This window comes from Calonectris borealis, chromosome 1, assembly GCF_964195595.1.
Source record: "Calonectris borealis chromosome 1, bCalBor7.hap1.2, whole genome shotgun sequence".
In the NCBI taxonomy this organism is placed as follows: domain Eukaryota; kingdom Metazoa; phylum Chordata; class Aves; order Procellariiformes; family Procellariidae; genus Calonectris; species Calonectris borealis.
In genome coordinates this window covers 53,714,709-53,734,926 of record NC_134312.1, presented here as the reverse complement: position 1 = coordinate 53,734,926, position 20,218 = coordinate 53,714,709, and the positions used below count along the sequence as shown (strand labels likewise).

The 20,218-nt window shown below is 40.2% G+C and overlaps 1 protein-coding gene across 2 annotated transcripts in view; it reads right to left on the bottom strand.

The window, feature by feature from the left end:
• Positions 1-20,218, bottom strand: part of ANO4 (anoctamin 4) — a 207,439-nt gene that overhangs the window by 137,213 nt on the left and 50,008 nt on the right. Inside the window, exon 2 of one of the 2 annotated variants that reach the window (XM_075152059.1) lies at positions 8,512-8,718. In XM_075152059.1, the coding sequence (XP_075008160.1) occupies positions 8,512-8,581 (70 nt within the window). In that variant the 5' untranslated portion in view covers positions 8,582-8,718. Of the gene's footprint in view, positions 1-8,511; positions 8,719-20,218 lie in introns of those variants that run through there. The other variant, XM_075152068.1, reaches the window with a different exon arrangement.

The window sequence follows — 20,218 nt, the reverse complement described above, 5'->3', positions numbered from 1 at the left end:
ACAGTTGTATGTTGCAAATGAGAACCTAGAAAGAAGTCTGAGATCTAAATGGACCGAACAATTCAGCCCATTTCCTATTACTCTTATTTATATAAAAATGACAGTATGAATGATTGTCTTTTAGTTCTACCTCTCTTCTCTTACACTGTGAGTGCACATATAAAAACATAGTTATGAAAGATCTCTGTCACATATGTTCAAACACTTGTCCGTGTTTGAAAAATCTAATTACTTGTGAATGATAAATCCTTTAGTTACCATCTACTTTTAACAATATCAGGAGTTGTTAGCAGGCAATTCATAAAGAGGAGAGGAAGAAAACATTTGCTGAATAAACGGTTTATTGCAAAAAGCTTTCCCAGTTCTCAAGTCAGCAGTTTACTGATGAGACAAGCAGAAAAGCTGGCTGCACGGGGATAAGAGGCATGACCTAGCAGATAACTTCAGGGCACCAAAGATTTACTTCATTATAACATGGGGCATCAAGACAACTTTTACAAGATACCAGATGTCTCTTCCAGGTGGATTTTAATTTAACAACCAATTATACAGACTCACATTATACCATAGCCTATCGCTGCCTTCACGGTCTAAACACATCCTGGTAATTCATTCCTGCAGAAAGTACCAGCAGCTAAACCATTTTGGGAACTTCAGCTGTCCTGAGACCGCTGAGGAATGAACATAGCATAGGAATGTGAAAATGGTTATCCTAAAGACAGGATAGCAGAACAGAGGTTTATCCAGCGCAGGATCCTATTTCTGACAGCAGATGCTTAGGCAAAGGGAATATGAAGAGGGCAAGCACATCCAGTCTATCCCCAGTCTGTCCCTTCCAGTTTGCAGATTTAGAGATTTCTGGAGTGGAGAGGTTTCACCTAGATGATAATGATTCACAGCTACCAATGTCCCTTTCCTCTACAAACCTGTTCCTTTTGTACTCACTGTCACTTGTGAGCTAACAGGTAGGCATCACATTGCTCCCTCCCCCTTTTACTTGCCCTATTTCCAGCCTTTGTGAACTAGTGGGTCTGCTCCTCAGTTATAGTGTCATTGGAAGCCCTAACATCCAGGCTAGGGCCATGAAGCCCAGAAATTCACTGTTAACGCAAAATCTGAGACTAAAGTAAGAAAGGCAAGAGCTGTCATGCTGACCCCATGAAATATGCCTTCCAGTACAGACACTAAGCATGGAGCAGTGAATCCCACTCTAGTTTATCATAGGGAGAGGATACGGTTCCAGCCTACCAGTCTGCGTGTGTGGAGACCTAATTAGGGAGAGACTAAGATAAATATCATCATTCAGTTACAAATCGGAGCTGACGAATGGAGGCAATATTTATATATTGGTTGTGTAAAAATACTGTAGCTCAGATTTTTTCTTTGTCTTTGAGAGTACCTCACAAGCAGCAGGAATCCTGCCCCTAATACTGGTGCAGTTGGCCTTTCTTATAAAGGCCTGTCACCTACCATAATTATCAAGATCTGCTAAGGAGAAATAGAGCACTTTGCCATTAGAATGCATGGAATAGTTTTGGGCTGTTCACACAAGATGCCTACCCAAAAGAGATTATTTCCAGTAGCTGACATTAAGCAGAGTCTCCTTTGCAAGCAGTAGGAGAGCATCTGAATGGCGAGGGTCATCATTTTCAGGCATTCTGACAGCACAAAGGGCCTTGAAAGTATGTGCAGTTTTGATGACCTTTAAAAACCTTCCAGTTTCATCGAAGTGCAGGTTACTTCTTTATGCCATCAGGTGCTGCATTCCTTTCCTGTGCTAGGTGTGTTCCTAAAGCAAAGCCTAAATAAAGTATTAAACTATAGTGCTATCTCCCTTTTTCTATTTTAAGTACCTTGAATGTTGTCAGAAATGAAGACCTCAGAAATGCATATGTTTTGTGCTCCATTGGGCCTCTGAAGCATAGCACAGTACAGAACTGCATACCCCAGGGATGTGACTAGCTAATATTGTGCCTCTGTGGAGTTATCCAGCACGCAAAGAACACCTCTGCTTTCCTGAGACATCCAGCCACTCATGGCACGGGGAAGGGCAGCGGTCTGCATGACCCAAAGGGGGTTCTCTTCTGGAACAAGGAACAGATGAAAAATGATGCCACCTTTGCTTCACTGCTGCCCTTATGCCTGCTGTAAGCTGTGATGCTGAGTTTTAAGCAATTCTTTTGGGCTTTTTTGGCACCAGAGTACGTTGCACTGGTTGGAATTTCTAGTGGGTTCTGATGCCTAGATACACTTACCTGTATCATATCTATTCACCCAAGGAGCAAGCCTCCCCCTCCCCCTTTTTTTTTTTAATTATAAAGAAAGGTCTGGTTTAATTTTGAGATTTCAGAATGAAGCAGCAGGCTTGGTGTTAGGAAAGGGGTCTTGCTATCTTTTGGACTGGAACAAACCTTTTGTGGGAATTAGTAACGCCGTGCAGCCCCGTTAGTCAAATCCCTTTTCTGATCTTAAAAGCATCTCTGCCAAAGTAGAAGTTTGTTCCATCTTTTGACAATCTACCTGCAAGAATCTTTCCTTAGAATATATGAAACATATTTTACATTAGAAAGAGAGGCTTACATAACACTAAGCCCCCTTTAAGCAAGAACTATAGAGCTAAGAAAAAGCCACATTTTCCAGTCAAGCATTACAGGAACATAATAACTTTTATTCAAAGTATCTCTCATTGCTTCTTGAATGATAAGCTATTTTTTAAATAAAATGGGTCATTACTTTCTCAGAAACATTGTAAATTTTTATATATGTTGTCTATTTTCTTCAGCAAAAGCTAGAGTGGTTAAGAATTTTCTTAATTGTTTTAACACAATTATGGTACACTGGTCTCAGGACATTATAACCTTGCCTTGGGATCAGTGATATTCCCTGTTTGGTGCCAAGCCACATCTGGCTGCCTGTTCCTATTTTGGACAAGTTTCCCCTTGAGAGGAAACTCTCTGAGGGTGCAACGTTTGAGAATATCCACATTTGCAGCCTTCGTGAGGCGACTACATGTTGTAAACTAACAACAGCTATGGGAGTCGAAATCTGCGGGTGAGCTGTACTGATTTTAAAGTAGCCATACATAATTGATTGCAAGAGTAAATGAAAGATCATTTTATAACAGCAAACAGGAGACTGATCCAAGCAGGAAAGGAAAAAAAGAAGTCTTTGAAAAGAGATGAGTTTAAAAATACATACTCCCCAGAGAAGTAGAACACAGTCAACGCCACCACTTAAAATTATTAATATTATTTTTGAAGCCCCTTATTGAGGGCGTGCATAGATCCCACGTAGGACCAGTACTTGTGTGTCACGTACAGCACAAATTGATAGAGAGGGATGCAATTTCTGCCCAAATAAAATATCTTAAAATCAAACAAGAGAGTTAGCATTGAAAAATAGTGCTTTATCATCTGGCTTTTTGTTTTTTAACATGCTGTTTGCAAAACTGTTCTCCAAACTGCTAGAATGAACATTTTAGGATACTTTAGCTTAGGAACAGGAATTTTCAAAGAAGTGGCTTTTGCCCTAGAAAAGTAAAGTGATGAATGAAATGGGCTGAATGACTAAGCAAAGTGATAGAAGATTTCAGGCTCTGCATCATCTGCTAGCTAGTTCAGCTCTTAAATTCAAAGTACCGCATAATCACCATGTGACGACCTGTCACTCAGCCCAGTGACAAAAGGTCCTCATCGTAATTGAGGCAAACTGTTCTTCTCATTAGGAGCTTTGCAGAGGCTCCAAAGCACCAAAAGTCAGGAGAATTAACTGTCTCTGTGTTCAGCAGGGAGGTATTCCCAGCTCACGCCTGAGGTACAGACATGGGAGAAATTTTGTTTGGTGCATCGAACTTGCGTTGTATTGAACACGGGCTGTAGGTAAAGAGAAAAGTTAAGTATGCAGGCTGGTTTCTTTGACAGTAATGTCTCTTCTGCATAAGGACATTTCTTGTAAACATATTTTTTTTTGTAATACAAAAATTAGCTTAATGAAGGGAATATTAAACTTTTTTGAAATCTGCTTGCTTTTTCCATGCTTCATTCCTCATGGGAGGAAGTTCTATGTATACACCCAGCAGAAGGCATGTTGAAAAAGACTGCTCCCCTAATAACGTTAGACGAGTAAGATAACAGCACTATTGTCAGTGTGAATTCACATTTTCAGGTGAGTTTACATCAGCCATTCTCAGGCCGTGCATGTGTTTGCTGCCCAGAAATATTTGCATGAGGGAGCTTTCTGGCAGAATTATTTGCAGGAGTTTCTTCTTTTAATCTGAGCGAGATGTATGCTACACGTCCTGCCAGTCAGCAAAGAAAAGAGAATGTGATTTAACCAACAAATCACATCTAACTAACACAGATCTTCTAAAGACCATTCACAACCAAATGGGAACGCTGACAAGCATGTGCACCTTTTGTGATGAGAAAAGGATATCTTTTGCACAGTAAATTATCATTTTTGAAGGACTCAGTTCTAGCTTCCTTGATGATTCAAAGTTCATTAAGTTGTGACTAAGCTCATTAAACATACATTTCCTTTTTTCCTTTGATTTTGATTGCTACAGTTTCAAGAACCATGCATTTTTCCTTGCCTCCTAAGTCAGTTGTTCTGTTGGCCAACACCACTAGCTCTTTCTTATTTTCATGCCCAACAACTACAGGCATCAATAAAAATGCTACAGTTTGATAAGCAGTAAAAAAAGAGGATCCAAAAGTAAAGAAAAGCATGCCTAAGGCAAACACATCTTCCTTTAACATTTGTAACATACCTATCAGGTACCATTTGTCATAAAAGGCAACAGACTGCCAAAAAAATATTCTCATTGAATCCCAATGACCCCACTAGATTTCCACTGTAATGCCAGAAACCAGTCCCTTCAGTAGGTGTTTCCTTGCCATTGCACATAAAGTTCTTCAAATGTAATGGATATGCCTATATCATTTCAGGGAGCAAGGAATCTCCATTCCAAAATGTACCCAGAAACTAAAGTCCTTGTTGCTCCATAGCAAAGGTGTACTGCCATCAGAAGTGAGGCAAGCATTTTTTTTGTCCCCAGATTTACCTAACCCTGACATTGAGGGAACAGACTGGGATGACAGTTTAACCTCCTCTAGGCTTGTTCAGTACTTGGTTCTGCTGCTCTTACAGACAACCTAAACGCTAATTACCATCACTTTCAAAATAAACCTCCAGTGTGCAACACAGACTCATTGATCATAAACCATCTTCAGGAGAGTTGTAACAATTTACAGCAGCCAAATGTTTGCCCCAAGTGTTTCGAACCATAAACTTCAGTAGCCTTGTACCCCATTAGCCACAATATACCATAACTGCTTGCATAACTGGGAGATGATAACTGGAGGTTTCTCAAAACTAAAAATACTCTCCCTCCCTGATTCTGGAAGGAATGCATATTTGCCTTAGTATCACTGCACCTAAATTTGCCATCTGATTGCTTTACTTGTCTTTGCTTTTCTCCTTTCTAAGAGGAACTTCCCTCATGCAGGTGCACCTGCAAAGGTATCAAGAGTCTTCACTTCACCATTAATAGCCATTTTCTTCCACTCATTTCTCCATTTTCCTCTGTGTTTGTTTCAGTTACTTGATACCTTCTGATTTGCTTAAAATCAGAGCTCAGAAGTTGTGGTTCTGCTTATGCTGAGCAGTACTTCTTTGCAAGCTTGCACAAGACAATTTTTTAATTTTTTTTTTTTAAATAAGGCACATTACAGACAACTTACTGCTCACTTGCCACTCTAACATCCAGAGTAACAATAGAAGTCATCAGCCTCAGGCTCCTTACCAGCTACAAATAAAACTGGCAGGGAAGCAAGCTGATAAGGAGCGCTGTAACACTGAACAGTATCTGTAGGGCCTCCCCCTTAGCATGTAGCTACCTATGAACTTCAATCACAGGAAACAGCTGTCAATTAAAAAAAGAATTCATGATAAATAATAAAAGGTGTCATTTTGGAAAGAAGAAAAGTAGCCAAGGGAAACAAAGTGGTGTGCAGAAAACAGAAGTGGTATGCTGTTAAGGAAAACAATACACTCATTCGCAACTGTCATTTTATCAAGGACTTTTTCTTTCCATGGTTCTAGCCTCTCTGATTGATAAGAACTAGAAATGCCATTTTAAGTCCTCAGAATACCTTTCTGTAAAATCTATTATGCTAGACTGTCTTCATGTTCGGAGTATTTGATACCTGGACAAAAGAAATTTCAGACTGCATATTATGTATACTACTCCAACAGTGAGACCTACTTGATTGTGGTAACAGCACTCCAATAGAAGGAAGAATCCAAATCGTACAAGCTACTTAAAATTAGACTGAACAAAAACCTGAGGAATTTACTGTATGCAATAGCAGGAGGATAGCTTGGAAAATGGTGGTGTAAGATCTGTTACCTGACTAATTAATATACATCAGAACATTTTCTCTCTAAAATACCAAACTATTTATAATGTTTATAATACCTTAGATGAGGTACTGCCATTGGTCAACTAGTGTATTAGGCTAATTATTTATGAAGCTACAGCTGTTAATTCGTGGCTGGATAAGAATGAATAACACATGATTTTAGATTTAAATTAAAATTTTCTCTTAGGAGTGCTATTTATTACTACTGCTGCCTGACCATAATCTTTCTTAGACTCTACTTGCATACAGCTCAAATGGTTGTAATTTAACCTGGACACAGAGACAAATTTAGTGTTCTCACACAGAATTCAAAAGTCAGACCCAAATCATAAAAACATTATTTCATTCCAGATGAAACAATGACAGTGTAAGTTGATTAAGAGAAGACTCCTGTCACACAACATATTTATAAAAATCTGCAGCCTTTAAGGCTCTGGGAACTGTTAACTCCTCTTAACTTCAGTAAAGCTCATAATACTAAATGCCTCATTGAACCAAGCTGCCAAGCATGTTCTCTGTAGGTCATAGACGCTCTTACTGTCTAAAGAGCAGGATATGATAGACAAAACTAATCTCATATGACTGTATGAAAGCTAAATTCCTCAGAGAATCATCATCCAAATGATGCTCACTAATAAGCTCCATTTTAGGAAACCCCTGGGGTCTACCTAAAAAGGGATCTTTTTCTCAATCAGAAGCAAGCATATGTTGCTCCTACATTATTTAGTATTAAAGCACAGGCCATATCTATCAATACATAGATGTAGAATGTGTAGCAGCTCAAAATGAACATAGTTATTTTGCATGTTCAAGATATTTTTTTCACAAACTGTGATGCAGGGTTTTTTTGTCAGTCTTTTAACATGCTGCAGTCATGATTATATATCTTTAGCAACATCAACATTTCTGTAGTAGTAATTTCTGTACTTCAAAGAAAAAACATAGAAGCTGAAAAAATAGAAGGACAAACAAGTGAACAGAGGAACGGAAATAAACAAAGCATGTGGTTATGAGTCACTGTAAATTCTTAAGTAATCTATGTTGACAAAGATTATGGTGGCTAAATAGTATGGGTACATGAAACTCATGGCAATAGACCTGCATAGCAACCCACAATAAATAATCTAAATTTTAAACTTCTACAAAAATTAACCTATTTACTAGATCTGCAAGGTAATGGAAGCACGCTAAGGGTTTGCAGGCAGAACTGTCTGTCTCACACAAATAAACTCTGACCCACAGCACCCAAGCAGCTGCGTACAGGGTGCATCATCCCCTTTTCTGGGCAGCAATGCTGGAAGATTGTTGAGATCCTTCAATATACAAGCTACAAAACTGACTTCATGGGCAGCCTTAATTTGCTCTACTCAGGAAAGAAATTTGGAGTTTAATTTTCACTGTGAAGGATGACTGAACGTGGCCAGCAAAAATGTACTCCCCTGTTATAAGAAAAGATACTTTTAAAATAGCTCTGGCAATTAACATAACAAGGAATGAACTCATGATGTCAATTAGAATTTGATGGTTCCCGGGAGATTCTGGCTTTCTTTTAAAAAGTTTCATTTTGTTAACCAGTTAACGTATGTTGTAAAATCTCCTTCAGATCTACAGTTTTTGTTTGCATTCTAGCAGGAAGACTTTGATCTATGCCCTGGATCGTGCCTTTGTTCAAAACCATTGTTAGTGTCAATTACTGAGTTCCACGGGGGATGCCTGTAGCCTCTAGAGCATTGCCATTAGCTCAGGGCTTATCAAAATTAAACATATATAAGGCGAGCAGTATTAAAAAACAATAGCCCAAAGCTCTCTCTGCATTTACATTTTGGATACCACTACATGTTGTATGATTTTTTTTATGATTAAACTTACATTTTTATTTCCCACTTTCAGCTGTCCCAACTGTTGTTACTCCCTATATTCTATAACTGAAAAAAACATACCAACGTAGACAAAACATCAACCGATAGCTCTGACGATCAACAGATTGACCTCCATGCAAGCATGATCTGATGCTATTAATACCAGCTTCACATCATGGCACATCACACAAGAAATGGAACTGAAAAAGGTGTCAAGCCAAATCTGTTACCTGGCTGATGGGTTTTTGCTTTTCCACCAGTGACTGCGGAAAAACTAGATCCAGAAGATGAGGCTTCCATTTTTATTGACCTTCTGACTTGTGGGAGTGAAGGATGCCCGACCACAGGCGGACGCTGTGACACTGGGTAGCTTGCTGCAGTTTTCCTCTGACAGATTTGTGCACGCTTTTCAGCCCCATGAATAGATAAACTTATACCTGATAGGAATAAGAATTAGTACTGTTAGATACATGAGACCAACACGGAATAACTAAAACACAAAAATTGCCATGGTTTAAAATGGAGCTGTAGCAGCCTTCTTGAAGGAAAAAAAAAGAAAACTATAAAAACATTAATTTTCTATGAAAATGAAAAATGTGAACATCTTTGCTGCTGTGCTGCAGACATCAGAGTCAGCCACACTAATAGATATTTAAATTAACACACAGTCATGGTTTACTGCATTACTGGCCTGCAGGAAGAATTATCTTCCATTCCTTCAAAAAACCCACACAGCTCACACAGGATGATATTAATGAGGTAACTACCACAGAGTTTATTAAATGACAGTTTTCCAATTGATGGACTAGAACTTGGCAATAATGGATTCTTTTTTTCTGAGCGTTCACAAGTGTTAGGAAGTCTCATCATATGGAAAAGATGCTACACTTCAGGTAGTAACTAGCTTTTAAAGAAAAAATAAAGCTTTGTTTTGAGGAAAACTGTAAGGCTACAAGCAACAACAACAGGACCTTAAGCTCGAAAAACAATTCCACTTTCACCAGTCCTGTGAAACATTGCCTACAACACTGGAAATTGTCTTTCATGTCAAACATTCTCAAATTTGTCACATAGCCAATTTTTAAATAGATATTGTGATGAAAAACAGCCTTTACTTTCCCAAAGAGAAAAGCGAAATTGAAATTTTCTATGTGTCTATTGTACAGTCTTAGAAAGAAATACTATCTTTACAGTAAAAAACCGATTCTGACTTCCTTATGTTCACATTGATGCAATTGCTCCAACTTTATTTGAATTACTCTCAGTACACTCTGGTGAAAACCTTTAGACAATCTCTTTCAGGCAACAAAGCTGAATGATAATTCTACGCTACTGTTTTATGCTTAGTTTAATTGTGACTCTTACTGCTTTTATCAGCAGCCACTCTTTGTTTTAAAAAAACAAAGGAAAAACCCTAACCAGATATAAATGGGCAAACTGAAAAGCAGATGGAAAAGCAGACCTTACAAACTGGAAATGTGGGTACTGTAAGCACATTGTAAGTTGCAGTCACTCAAAATCATTAGACATCATTGATTAGACTGCTCATTTTTGTGAAAGTAGTCCTGCACTGAAATGTCCAAGAATGCCTTAATGGCTCTAGTCTTCAAGTTCCACTGAAAGTCAATGTGTGTGAACCTCCAGGTCACGGAAGAGGTTTTGACTTTCTGAAGTCTTAATACACTTCGATCTATAATATACTACCAAGGGGAAGAGAGCTGCCACTTCTGTAGGCAAATGGTGAAAACAGCGCGGTGGGACACGTGAGGAAAGGCTGTGCAAATTGCTCTCCTTTAAGATGGCTCTGCGCGTTCAAAATCGAAGCTGCACACCTGCTACCTGACTTTGCTACACTTCACCAGAGCTGATCTCCTGCAGGAAGGGTGAACAGATGAGGACTCTCCTGCAGCAACTGCTCACATACCTCCCTGTTACAGGGCTAATGTAACTGCCAGCTGTTTGTAAAGACTGTTGAAATCACATCTTCTTTAACACAGACAGCAAATCCCAGTCATTCTGCTCAGTTGATTCGCTTTGGGAAGGGCCGTGTAGTAATCCACATGAGCAGAATGACAATGAGCATGCCTGGACAACACATTTCTTTGACCACGTTAGCCATATAACTTAGCCACAAGGGGCTTCAACCAATGAGAATCTAAGCCCACCTGTAAAATGAGCTCTTTACTTCTTGTGCAGTCACTAGAACCTCGTGATGCTTAAAATACTGTGCAATTATCCCTAAGGTATTAAAAAATTAACACAACTGTTTCCTTTTAACATCACCACTGGTTGTCATATCATTTAAAACAACCATCTCTCCGAAGCTTACAATGGAGTCAATAACGTATTCTACCAAAGCTAAACATGAACCTGGCATGGGCACGTACTTACTAGCTGGATCTCAGTAAGACTGTGCTTTCATTTGGTCATGAAATGAGTGATCTATTTTAGGAACTAGTTCCAAACACAAATTGACTGCTACATTTCTCTGAGGTTCAAATAAATTGCTTCTTCGCGTTTCGAAAACAGCCTATATACTGTTCTGCAGCTGTGACTCAGCTTCTTAAACTATTTGTGCAGCACTTATTTTCAGACATCAAAATAAAGGATACTGCAGCCAGATTATTATTCCTAAGGACTGTAAAATTTGCAGATTGATCACATCCAAAATTATGTTCAGTCAACAATTTGACTCTGGTTATACATAACCTTTTGTTTCTTCCACTAAAGAGTGGTGCTATAAAATGATAACACCAAACTACATGAGGAAGAATGTGCCAGCATTATTAGAAATTTTACAGATTATTCTTTGGACACATTTAAAACTTAAAAGTGCTCAAAAACTACCATAGTGTGCACCAAAGGTGTGTCACCAATATATTCAATATATTTGGGAGTTCTTCACCACACTCTCCTTGCTACTGTGGTTATTTTCTCCAAATAAGACATTCTCTTGGCTAGGAGAGTGAATTTCCATTATTTTCATGAGAATCGGATAAAGAACAAAAATGCAAGCGTCCTTGTTTAATTGCCATTTCTGATTTTTCCAGAGAGAGACCAGATCTTGCTTTTCTATATAAGTTTCATTAAACTAGAAGTAAATGTCTGTAAAAATGTAAGACTAATATTGCAGTAAGCCGCGGTATTACCTTGTTTTCATGTGGGTGAAAGTCCTTTTAAAAGAGGTAATGGCAGTTGAAAATACATCCCCAGATAACATACAGAAAAGCAGAGATAAAGGGAGGGGGAATCACAAGTAGAGACACTATTGGGAATAGTGCATGTAGCTTGTGGGAGATGAAAACCTGATGAACTATTGGCACTAAGCAGACTCTAGAGTAAACTCCCCCTATTCTTCCCTGCAAATAACCCATACTGCTGATGAATCCTGGGATTTGTGGGCCAGAGATGTGAGAACAGCACAGACATCTCTGAAGAGTAGATGTTAAAGTTGAGATCTATTACTTCTTGCAGCGTTACAATACCCAGACAAGACATCTAGAAAGAAAGGCAAGTTCTCCAGCACTACGCTGCAGACTGGGTCTTCAATTAACTATGTTTGGTGGAGTTTTTCTCCTGCCTTCAGGCTTGGCCGTATAGTTGCTGCCACCAAAATCCTGGTAGATACCTGGCTACGTGGCCTCTGACTGTGCCTGTCCCTGCAGCATGGTCATTTCTAAGCGGGCTTGGCAGCCTCAGTAGCTGAGTACGAGTACGTTAGCATGCTCTGACAGGCAGTATAGACACCACAAAACCCAGGAGTTTCTCCTGTCTCTCACTCTGGCTTAATATAATGGATCACAAGCACCATTTCAACCCAGGGCTGCAGTGCAGAGGCAAGTGAAAGGCTTATGTACTGGCCAGTAGCTACAGCCGACTGTTCACTTCGGAGGACTAGCTTCTGGACAGGGCTCAGTCACCTGCACCTGGCTGGCTGCAAACCAAGTATTTAAGAGTGGGAAGTAGAAGTTCAGTGTTCTGAAGCTGGATGCAATTTGAGCCTTCAAGTATTATATGTGTAACTCTCTTCCTTTTCTGTATGCAGCAAAATTCCTTCTCTATTTTCAAATCTTCACATGCCTTTCTCTTCCTTACCTATATTTCTTTTTTTCTCATACAAGCTTCTTGTCTCCATGAGGAGCAGCTCTTCTTGCTGTCCTTTTGTTCTCCGCTGATGCCTCTGTTTGAGCTTCCAAGTTCATGTAAGAGAAATACCTTCACTCCCTTCCTACCAACCCCTCTCAGCTTGCAGTTTGCCAGCAGGGAAGAGCACTCTCTATCCTGCTTCTGGCTAACTTTTATGGCTCCCAGCTATGCCTTTTTATTATAAATTTTTCCAAAACAGCATTTCTTTTACATTGAGCATATTTTGCCTCTTATAAAGTGGTAGTATATTTATTACACTAAAGAATTTATAATGCTCCAGATAAAACCTGCATACGAGAACATTAAAAGTGGAGTACTAAAGTACTTCCAAGTCAGGAAGCAATAAAATCAAACATAAAGCAGAAAAAGGAGGGAGAAATTACTAAAAGCAGAAAGCACTACAGTGTGCCTGCATGCAAAGTTTTATGATGGTGGGATTTGTTTTGTTGGTTCGTCAGATGCTACGGTGATGAATGACAACAACCTGTGCTGCTCAGAAGTCACTCTGTCAAGGCAGCTGATGGGGCATCTGGTTTGGTCATGTCTTAGCCTGGCTAGCAGGTGTCGTGCACCATGGACGTCTGCACGGAGCAACACCTACACCCAGTAGACCTCACCCACCATGCCTACCATATTCGACTGAGTATAGTGCAGTGGCTCTGGTACTGGTAGAGACGGCTCTAGTGCCAGAACTGGGGTCAGCAAAGCACTGTATCTAAATTATACTTAAATTATACTGTGCTGGGACTGAGACACCTCTCCAGCCAGGGAGGCACCCCCCTGTAGCAACTGTCAAGTTTGGGTCAGCACCAGTTCTGTTCCACCCTGTACCACTTTGGGGTACAGACATTTATTTATAGGTTCCTTCATGTGTGTTTCTCTAGCCAGAGAAAATATGAACATGAATAAGCAATAATAATGCAATGCAGAGTTATAAAGCTGTATAAACAATCCATTAGCTAACAGTGCTTAATTAGCCTCAAGTGCCCTGACCAGCTTTGTAGACCTTCTCTGGGATAACAAACTGTTGCTGGCAGGTGCAGTAAGTCCTTTCAGTTTGGTATTATCAGAGTGTCAGTGCTCCTGCTGGAGACACATTACTCCAGCTATTTCCCTTCTCTATGTGGGTCTTCTATTCTGTCTTAGCCCTGTGCGGAGGCCTTAGGAGCAGAGTAAGGTAGACCCTTTCTTCAAGGTCCTTTTCAGAGTAGACCAAGTGCAGGGGAGCACAGACCAAGAAGTGAGGAAGAAAATCTCAGCTGCAGTGTCATGTTGGGCCACAAGAAGTGAAGCAGCTCTGGAAAGCCTGCAGTCATCAAGGCACAGATAAGCAACGTCATAAGGAAGTACTTTGGAAGCATGGGCAGAGAGCGGAAAATTAGGCTTTAAGGTGTAGTATATAACCAAGCAAATGACGTATTTAGTTCCTTTCAACTTTTACATCCAGGAAAGGAGGAAGTGAGCTAATTTGTCCACCTTAAAAAGCTAAGCACCCTTTCCTCACCTTGTGCAAATTGCCATATTTTCCATCAAAGTCAACGATGCTCTGCAGACAGCTTCAGCTTTTTCATGTTTTGAAGCTAGCCTTGATAAGGGGGAGCTCAGAAAGGGCAAGTAACATAACAGGTTTCTGATGCAAAACCAGTTTCATCTGAGACTCAGCAGACAGACAGCTATGCTTGATGCCATGATGGACTCTTCTGCTTACTCTGAATCCTAGGTGGAAATGAATGAGCATGAGAGAAAAACTCACCTGCTGCTCTCTGTACACATGGCTGAAAGCACAGTCTAAAGGCAGTTCCCTTTTTTTTCCCCCCACCCTGCGCTCTACTTAGATAACAAATACATCCAGAAAAGTGTGGTTATCTTTCTCTACACCTTGGGGAAAAATGTTACAACAGCATTAGGATTCCCACATTAGATTAAATCATTTTTCGAAGTTTAAATATCACCTCTCTAACACAGCATCAAGTCCCTTGCCACTGGTAACACAAATGATTCATGAAATTGTATCTAAGCCCAGATTATGCTTTAAGTATAGCTTTGAAAATGTTGAAACACTTCTGACTACATCAGATGTAAAAAAACCCGTACAACTACAAACCTTTAAATGAGCAAACAGAAAAGCTACTAGTTACAGAACTTCCCTGGAACTGGACTGGCTGGAGAGAAAGCCGCTTAATAACACTGTGCATCTTGATAAGTTACATGTGTTCAGTTTTCTGAGGCTTTGCATGGTCTTCCGCGCCCCCGAAATATTGGAGAGATGACAGGATTTTCAAGACCCATAGTAGTTTCAGAAACTGTTCCCTAAATGTTACTTTTTTTCCCATTTTCTATGAAAAAATTTGTCCAGCTGGCTTCTGAATGTACATAAATTTTTAGCATATGTAATTTTCCATTGAAAGAAATCATGGAATCATTCAATCGTTTAGGTTGGAAAAGACCTTTAAGATCATCAAGTCCAACCGTTAACCTAGCACTGCCAAGTCTACCACTACACCATGTCCCCAAGCACCACATCTACACATCTTTTAAATACCTCCAGGGATGGTGAGTCAACCACTTCCCTGGGCAGCCTGTTCCAGTGCTTGATAACCCTTTCAGTGAAGAAATTTCTCCTAATATCCAATCTAAACCTGCCCTGGCGCAACTTGAGGCCGTTTCCTCTTGTCCTATCACTTGCTACTTGGGAAAAGAGACTGACACCCACCTCGCTACAACCTCCTTTCAGGTGGTTGTAGAGCGTGATGAGGTCTCCCCTCAGCCTCCTTTTCCCTAGGCTAAACAACCCCAGTTCCCTCAGCCGCTCCTCGTAAAACTAGTTCTCTGGACCCTTCACCAGCATCGTTGCTCTTCTTTGGACGTGCTCCAGCACCTCAATGTCTTTCTCGTAGTGAGGGGCCCAAAACTGAGCACAGTAGCCAAGGTGCGGCCTCACCAATGCGGAGTACAAAGGGAAAATCACTTCCCTAGTCCTGCTGGCCACACTATTTCTGATACAAGCCATTGGTCTTCTTGGCCACCTGGGCAAGAGTTATATACAGCCTGGGAAGGAACAGCTCTTTTTCTGTGTCTGAAACACATCATCCCCAAAGTTTCATATTAGAAGAGATCATGAACGACCACTTCCCTTTACCTCTCTATTCCACTCATGATACTACAGAGCTTTATCATATCCCCTCTCTGTTGTTTCCATTCCCAAGCTTAGGAGACCTGATTTACACTGTTGCTCCTCACGAATAAGCTGTTGTATACCTCCCGATCATCCCTGGTCACCCCTTTTCTGTTCCTTTCCTTTTTCAAGAAACAAAGGCCTGAAATGCACATTAAGAAAGTTTCAAGAAGTAGTACCAGAAATGCCCACAATATTCAGGTTGTGCCTTCAACAAGGATTTACACAGTGGCACAATGATGTTTCTGGTTTTATTCTTTCCCTTGTAATTTCATTTGCCCCAAGATACTTGTAGACAGGCTCTGCCTCCCTGTCGCATTTGCCAGCTCTTCAGACAATTTTCTAGTGAATCAGGGATCTTGCTCCTAACTCACCTGCTCGAGGTCCCTATGTCAAGGCTGCAGGAAACAATAATGCATTATTTCTCTCATTTGTATGTTGCATCTTTTTCCACTTCAGTTGCTTTCTAGGTCTCATGCTTATCACTTCTGTAAGAGCATCACCATACAGCCCCTTTGTATCAGCAAAACAAATCTTCACAAAGGTGTATTACTTGTCACTGCATTTTTTTTTCAATTACCCTCCTTCAACGGGAGGAGGGTAGCATCACACTGTGCCTGCCAGTCACTGGTGGCGTTAGAATCTGCTTTTTGAACTGTGATCAAAGATGTGTCTGAACTAGAACCAGGACTCCATGAAGAAGGGGCTTGTATACACACTGTGTTTATGCAGCTTTCTCTGCACCAATTTAGAAATGAACAGTTAAAGAGCCGCAGACTCCAGGGGGACATAGGTTTACACTTGCCAACGTGCTTTAGGCCAGAATAGCTTATTATCCCCTACAAGAATGGCTACATTACCTGTGGTATAACTGCATCCAGAGCCAGTGTTAATTTAACTCTGACAAAATCCTAATGAATAAAAAGATCACGCTTACCTTAGGCCCACCATCAAAGGGTTGTTTTCATAGCCCCAAAGGTAGTTTATTAAATTACAACAAGCTAGCATGCAACAGTGATTATCTAGCATGACTGAAAAACTCCTGTAGTGTTCAGAGATGCAGGATAACAACCTGAAGTAATGAAAATGCCTCGAAGAGAGTATAATAGTCCTACTTTAATGGTCTACATGACAGTCTGAAAAACCATTTCTCTTCCTTAGGCATGAGTGAAGAGAAAAGCTTAGCTAAGTCAATATAAAGCTCTCTTTGGTTGCTGTTGACATGTCGGTGATTGTCATGGGCATGTTGCAGGACTGTGGTGCCAAATGCAAGGTGCTGCTTATGCAAGTCTTATGAGCCTGGGTGAATAAATGGAACTTTTTTCCCAAGACGCCTAATTTGATTCATTTATAAGTCTTGTATTTCTATTTCTATCTAACAATTCATTATTTAGTTCCCCTCTTCAAAAAGAAAACACTGTATAGTGCATATATGCTGCTATTTTTCCCAGGCTACTGGGATAAATGCCTAACAATTGCATGTAAAATATGCTCCCCATCAACTTGCCCAGCAAGCTCCAATCAGTGTTATTCGTCACCATCCCAGCTGACTGAATTCTTACTGGGGTTGCCTGCATTTTTGTTGTTGTGTTTATTACTTCACTCTTTTTGTTTGTTTTAGTATCTACTTTGATTTACTTTATTGTTACAACTGGACTTTTAATAGAACCACATGCATTCTGAAATTTGGGGGAAAAAAAAAAAAATTGAAAAGGTTTCTTTGCTTGCCACAGTATGGCAATAGCAGTGAGAAAGAATACCTTCTCCTGAAGTCCAATAGAAACAATAGACATCAAAAACTGAGGCTGATAAAACATTTTCAGTAGAATGTTTCTCTATCAAATATTTGTCAATTTGTTAGGAAAAAAAAATTGTCTGAAAGTCAAGAGTTGCTGTCAAAAATTTTTTTTACACAATATATCTGACCTTATCTGGACTGGAATATCCTGGCTTTTTATTTTGTAATGCCTTGACACTTTGAAAAATGTAATCTAACATATCAAATAGAACACAAATTATCAATTAGAATACCAGTTGCCTCTGAGCAAGCCAAAAAACAATTATCATTTCAATTACTGAAACACCAGCTGTAATACCAATCATCAATTAATGTTACTACAATATACAAATAGTAAGAAATAATTCAAAACATAAAAATTAAAACCAGAAAGCAAAACACATCAAAATAATAAAACAAAATACAGTGAAAACAAGCAGTCCAACCAAGGTGAAATATTTCAACTGTCCAGAAGCAAATTCTGATAGAAATATTTTAAGCATCATGTTGAAAAGTGACTTCAGAAAGTGCTCAAAAGAGATTCAAAGGGAAAAAAATTGCAAGAATATTGGAGTTTCTGTGGATTGAGTGTTCTGATTTTTGACTCACCGTCTCTATAAGTAAGTGGAATAGACTTGCACTAGAATGAATGTAGGTTCATACAAAACCCAATAGATTCTTATCAGTTTCTGTCACAATAAATAACATCATGTCAACGCTTCTTTCTTTGAGAAAATATCTATTTTTAAAAAAAAAATTAGAAGATTGGATCTGTCTTCTTAAGTGGCACTTACTGATTTAGAAACTACGCAGTAACTCTTGTCTTATTCATTTTACTACATATGCACAACATTTAATTGCCAGAAATAGAACACCGAGATGATTTGAAACTTACTTTCACTTGTGTTAAGCACGGCATTCAAAATTGTTTTCTTTCTTAACAACCAGCTATCACTCTGATTTTCAAAATCAAGGACATTCTCATTAAACCTGTCTGCACTGATTTTGAGCCTTTTGCCCATACGCATACAGTAAAAGGTAACTGCATACACAGCAGTGATACGTCGCACAAACATTAGAGCAAACCGCAATGCCCATGAAACAAAGCACTAAGTCAAGTCCCACATGCTTTTTACTGGCTGAAGAATGAAGTGAAGCACTAGCCATGCAGATATATTTTGAGTGTAAATAGACTTAAAAGCAAAGAATTCTTTTTTTTTACTTCTTAATGTGCTGCCTGAATGTCAACTGCTATATTTCAAATACCACAAGTCTCATTTTATCTCATTTAATCGGATATTCTCTATAATGCAGAACAGTGCAATCAATCTGAGACATCACCTGTGAAACAGGAAAAAACCCTGGAGACTTCACAGATGGAAAAAAAAGATAGCTCAGGATACGTCTGGATGTGTCTGCCTCCACGGCACAGACAGTAACGATTTCAGCACAGCGACTAGGCTTAATTTAACTTTGTCTTTTTGCGTCCTGTTTCAGGGGACCAGTTGGCTGCCGGTGCTCTCCCGCTGCTCCAGCGCCAGGCCAGCCCCGGCCCCGCTCCCTGGGGAAGCCACAAGCAGCAGGCCAGACGTAGGCTCCTGCCTTCGCCCAGCCTCTGCCCCAGCTTCGGGGCCTTTTACAGGCTTGGTGTCAAAATGCTCTCTGCCCACAGATAGTTTTGTTAACCGTCAGTTGGCTTTTACTTTGATGGTAATTGTAATTAGACCCTACACAGCCAACGTCTTCAGGGGCAAGGCCTAGGACAACAAAATTACTTCTTCTCCCCCCTCCACCAAAGGGGAAAAATCATCTCATATCACATATTGCAATCATCTCATATCACATATTGCAGCAAAGTCTATTACTTGAATAAAATACTTTTAAAGTAAACATGCATCTGGACAAATGTATATCTGACTAAACAAGACTTGCCCGGTCAAGTCCAATGCCTAGGAGGGGTTTTGCCCTCCGAAACGACTGTGTCCATTGTGGACATCCAGGCTGTTCCTACAGCCTGGGACCCACGGGCACGTCCCAGGCCCCAGCACCTCACACATCCAGGTCTGACGCTGGAGCCCAGCTGGAGGGAGGCCCAGAAGCCTCCCCACCCCCCGAGGAAGGGGCTCCCGCGCGGGCTGGGAGGACACGCTGTGGTACGCTCTAGCAGAGCCTGCACAAGCATCGCTCTGCAAGGAAAAAGCACCGGCCTCCACAGCCACGCTCGCTGAAACACCTAAGTCTGATGTCAGCCTCGTCCATGGAAAAGACATGTTAACATGGGCCAGTTGTATCAGAAATTTTGAGGCATGTGTACTACTTGTCTTTCTTTTGTGCACCATTAATTTCCAGCACACCCTCTCTTGGCAAGTAATGCTTTTGCAATAAAGCCTATGGTGCCAAGCCTTCTAAATGGTCATAAAGTGAGGGCGATCCCCGGAGGAGATGGCAGCTATAGTGTGCAGCAGATGCCAGTGAAAATCTGTGTTCATCTGCCACCTCATCTTTCTGGCAAGTCTCCAGGCAATTAACAATAACAAGATGCTATTGAAAAGAATATGTAAACCTGCCATGTTCGTACATACGTTCCTCATAGGGATCCAATTGATTGTTCTCAACTTATGCTGAACAAAGCACAGGTCTTGCTTATTTCACTTCTGAGCTAGATTGTATTTCTGATGGAAGACCAATAAACTCGGAAAGACAACAGTAATCACATAATGATTGTCTGAATTTGGCAGGTTAGTACATAGAGATGGAAAGAAGTGCTGTACTGATCGATACCATTTTAATTTCTTGAGCTCTTTATAGCAGAATCAGAAGAAATGGCAGGAGGCTAAAA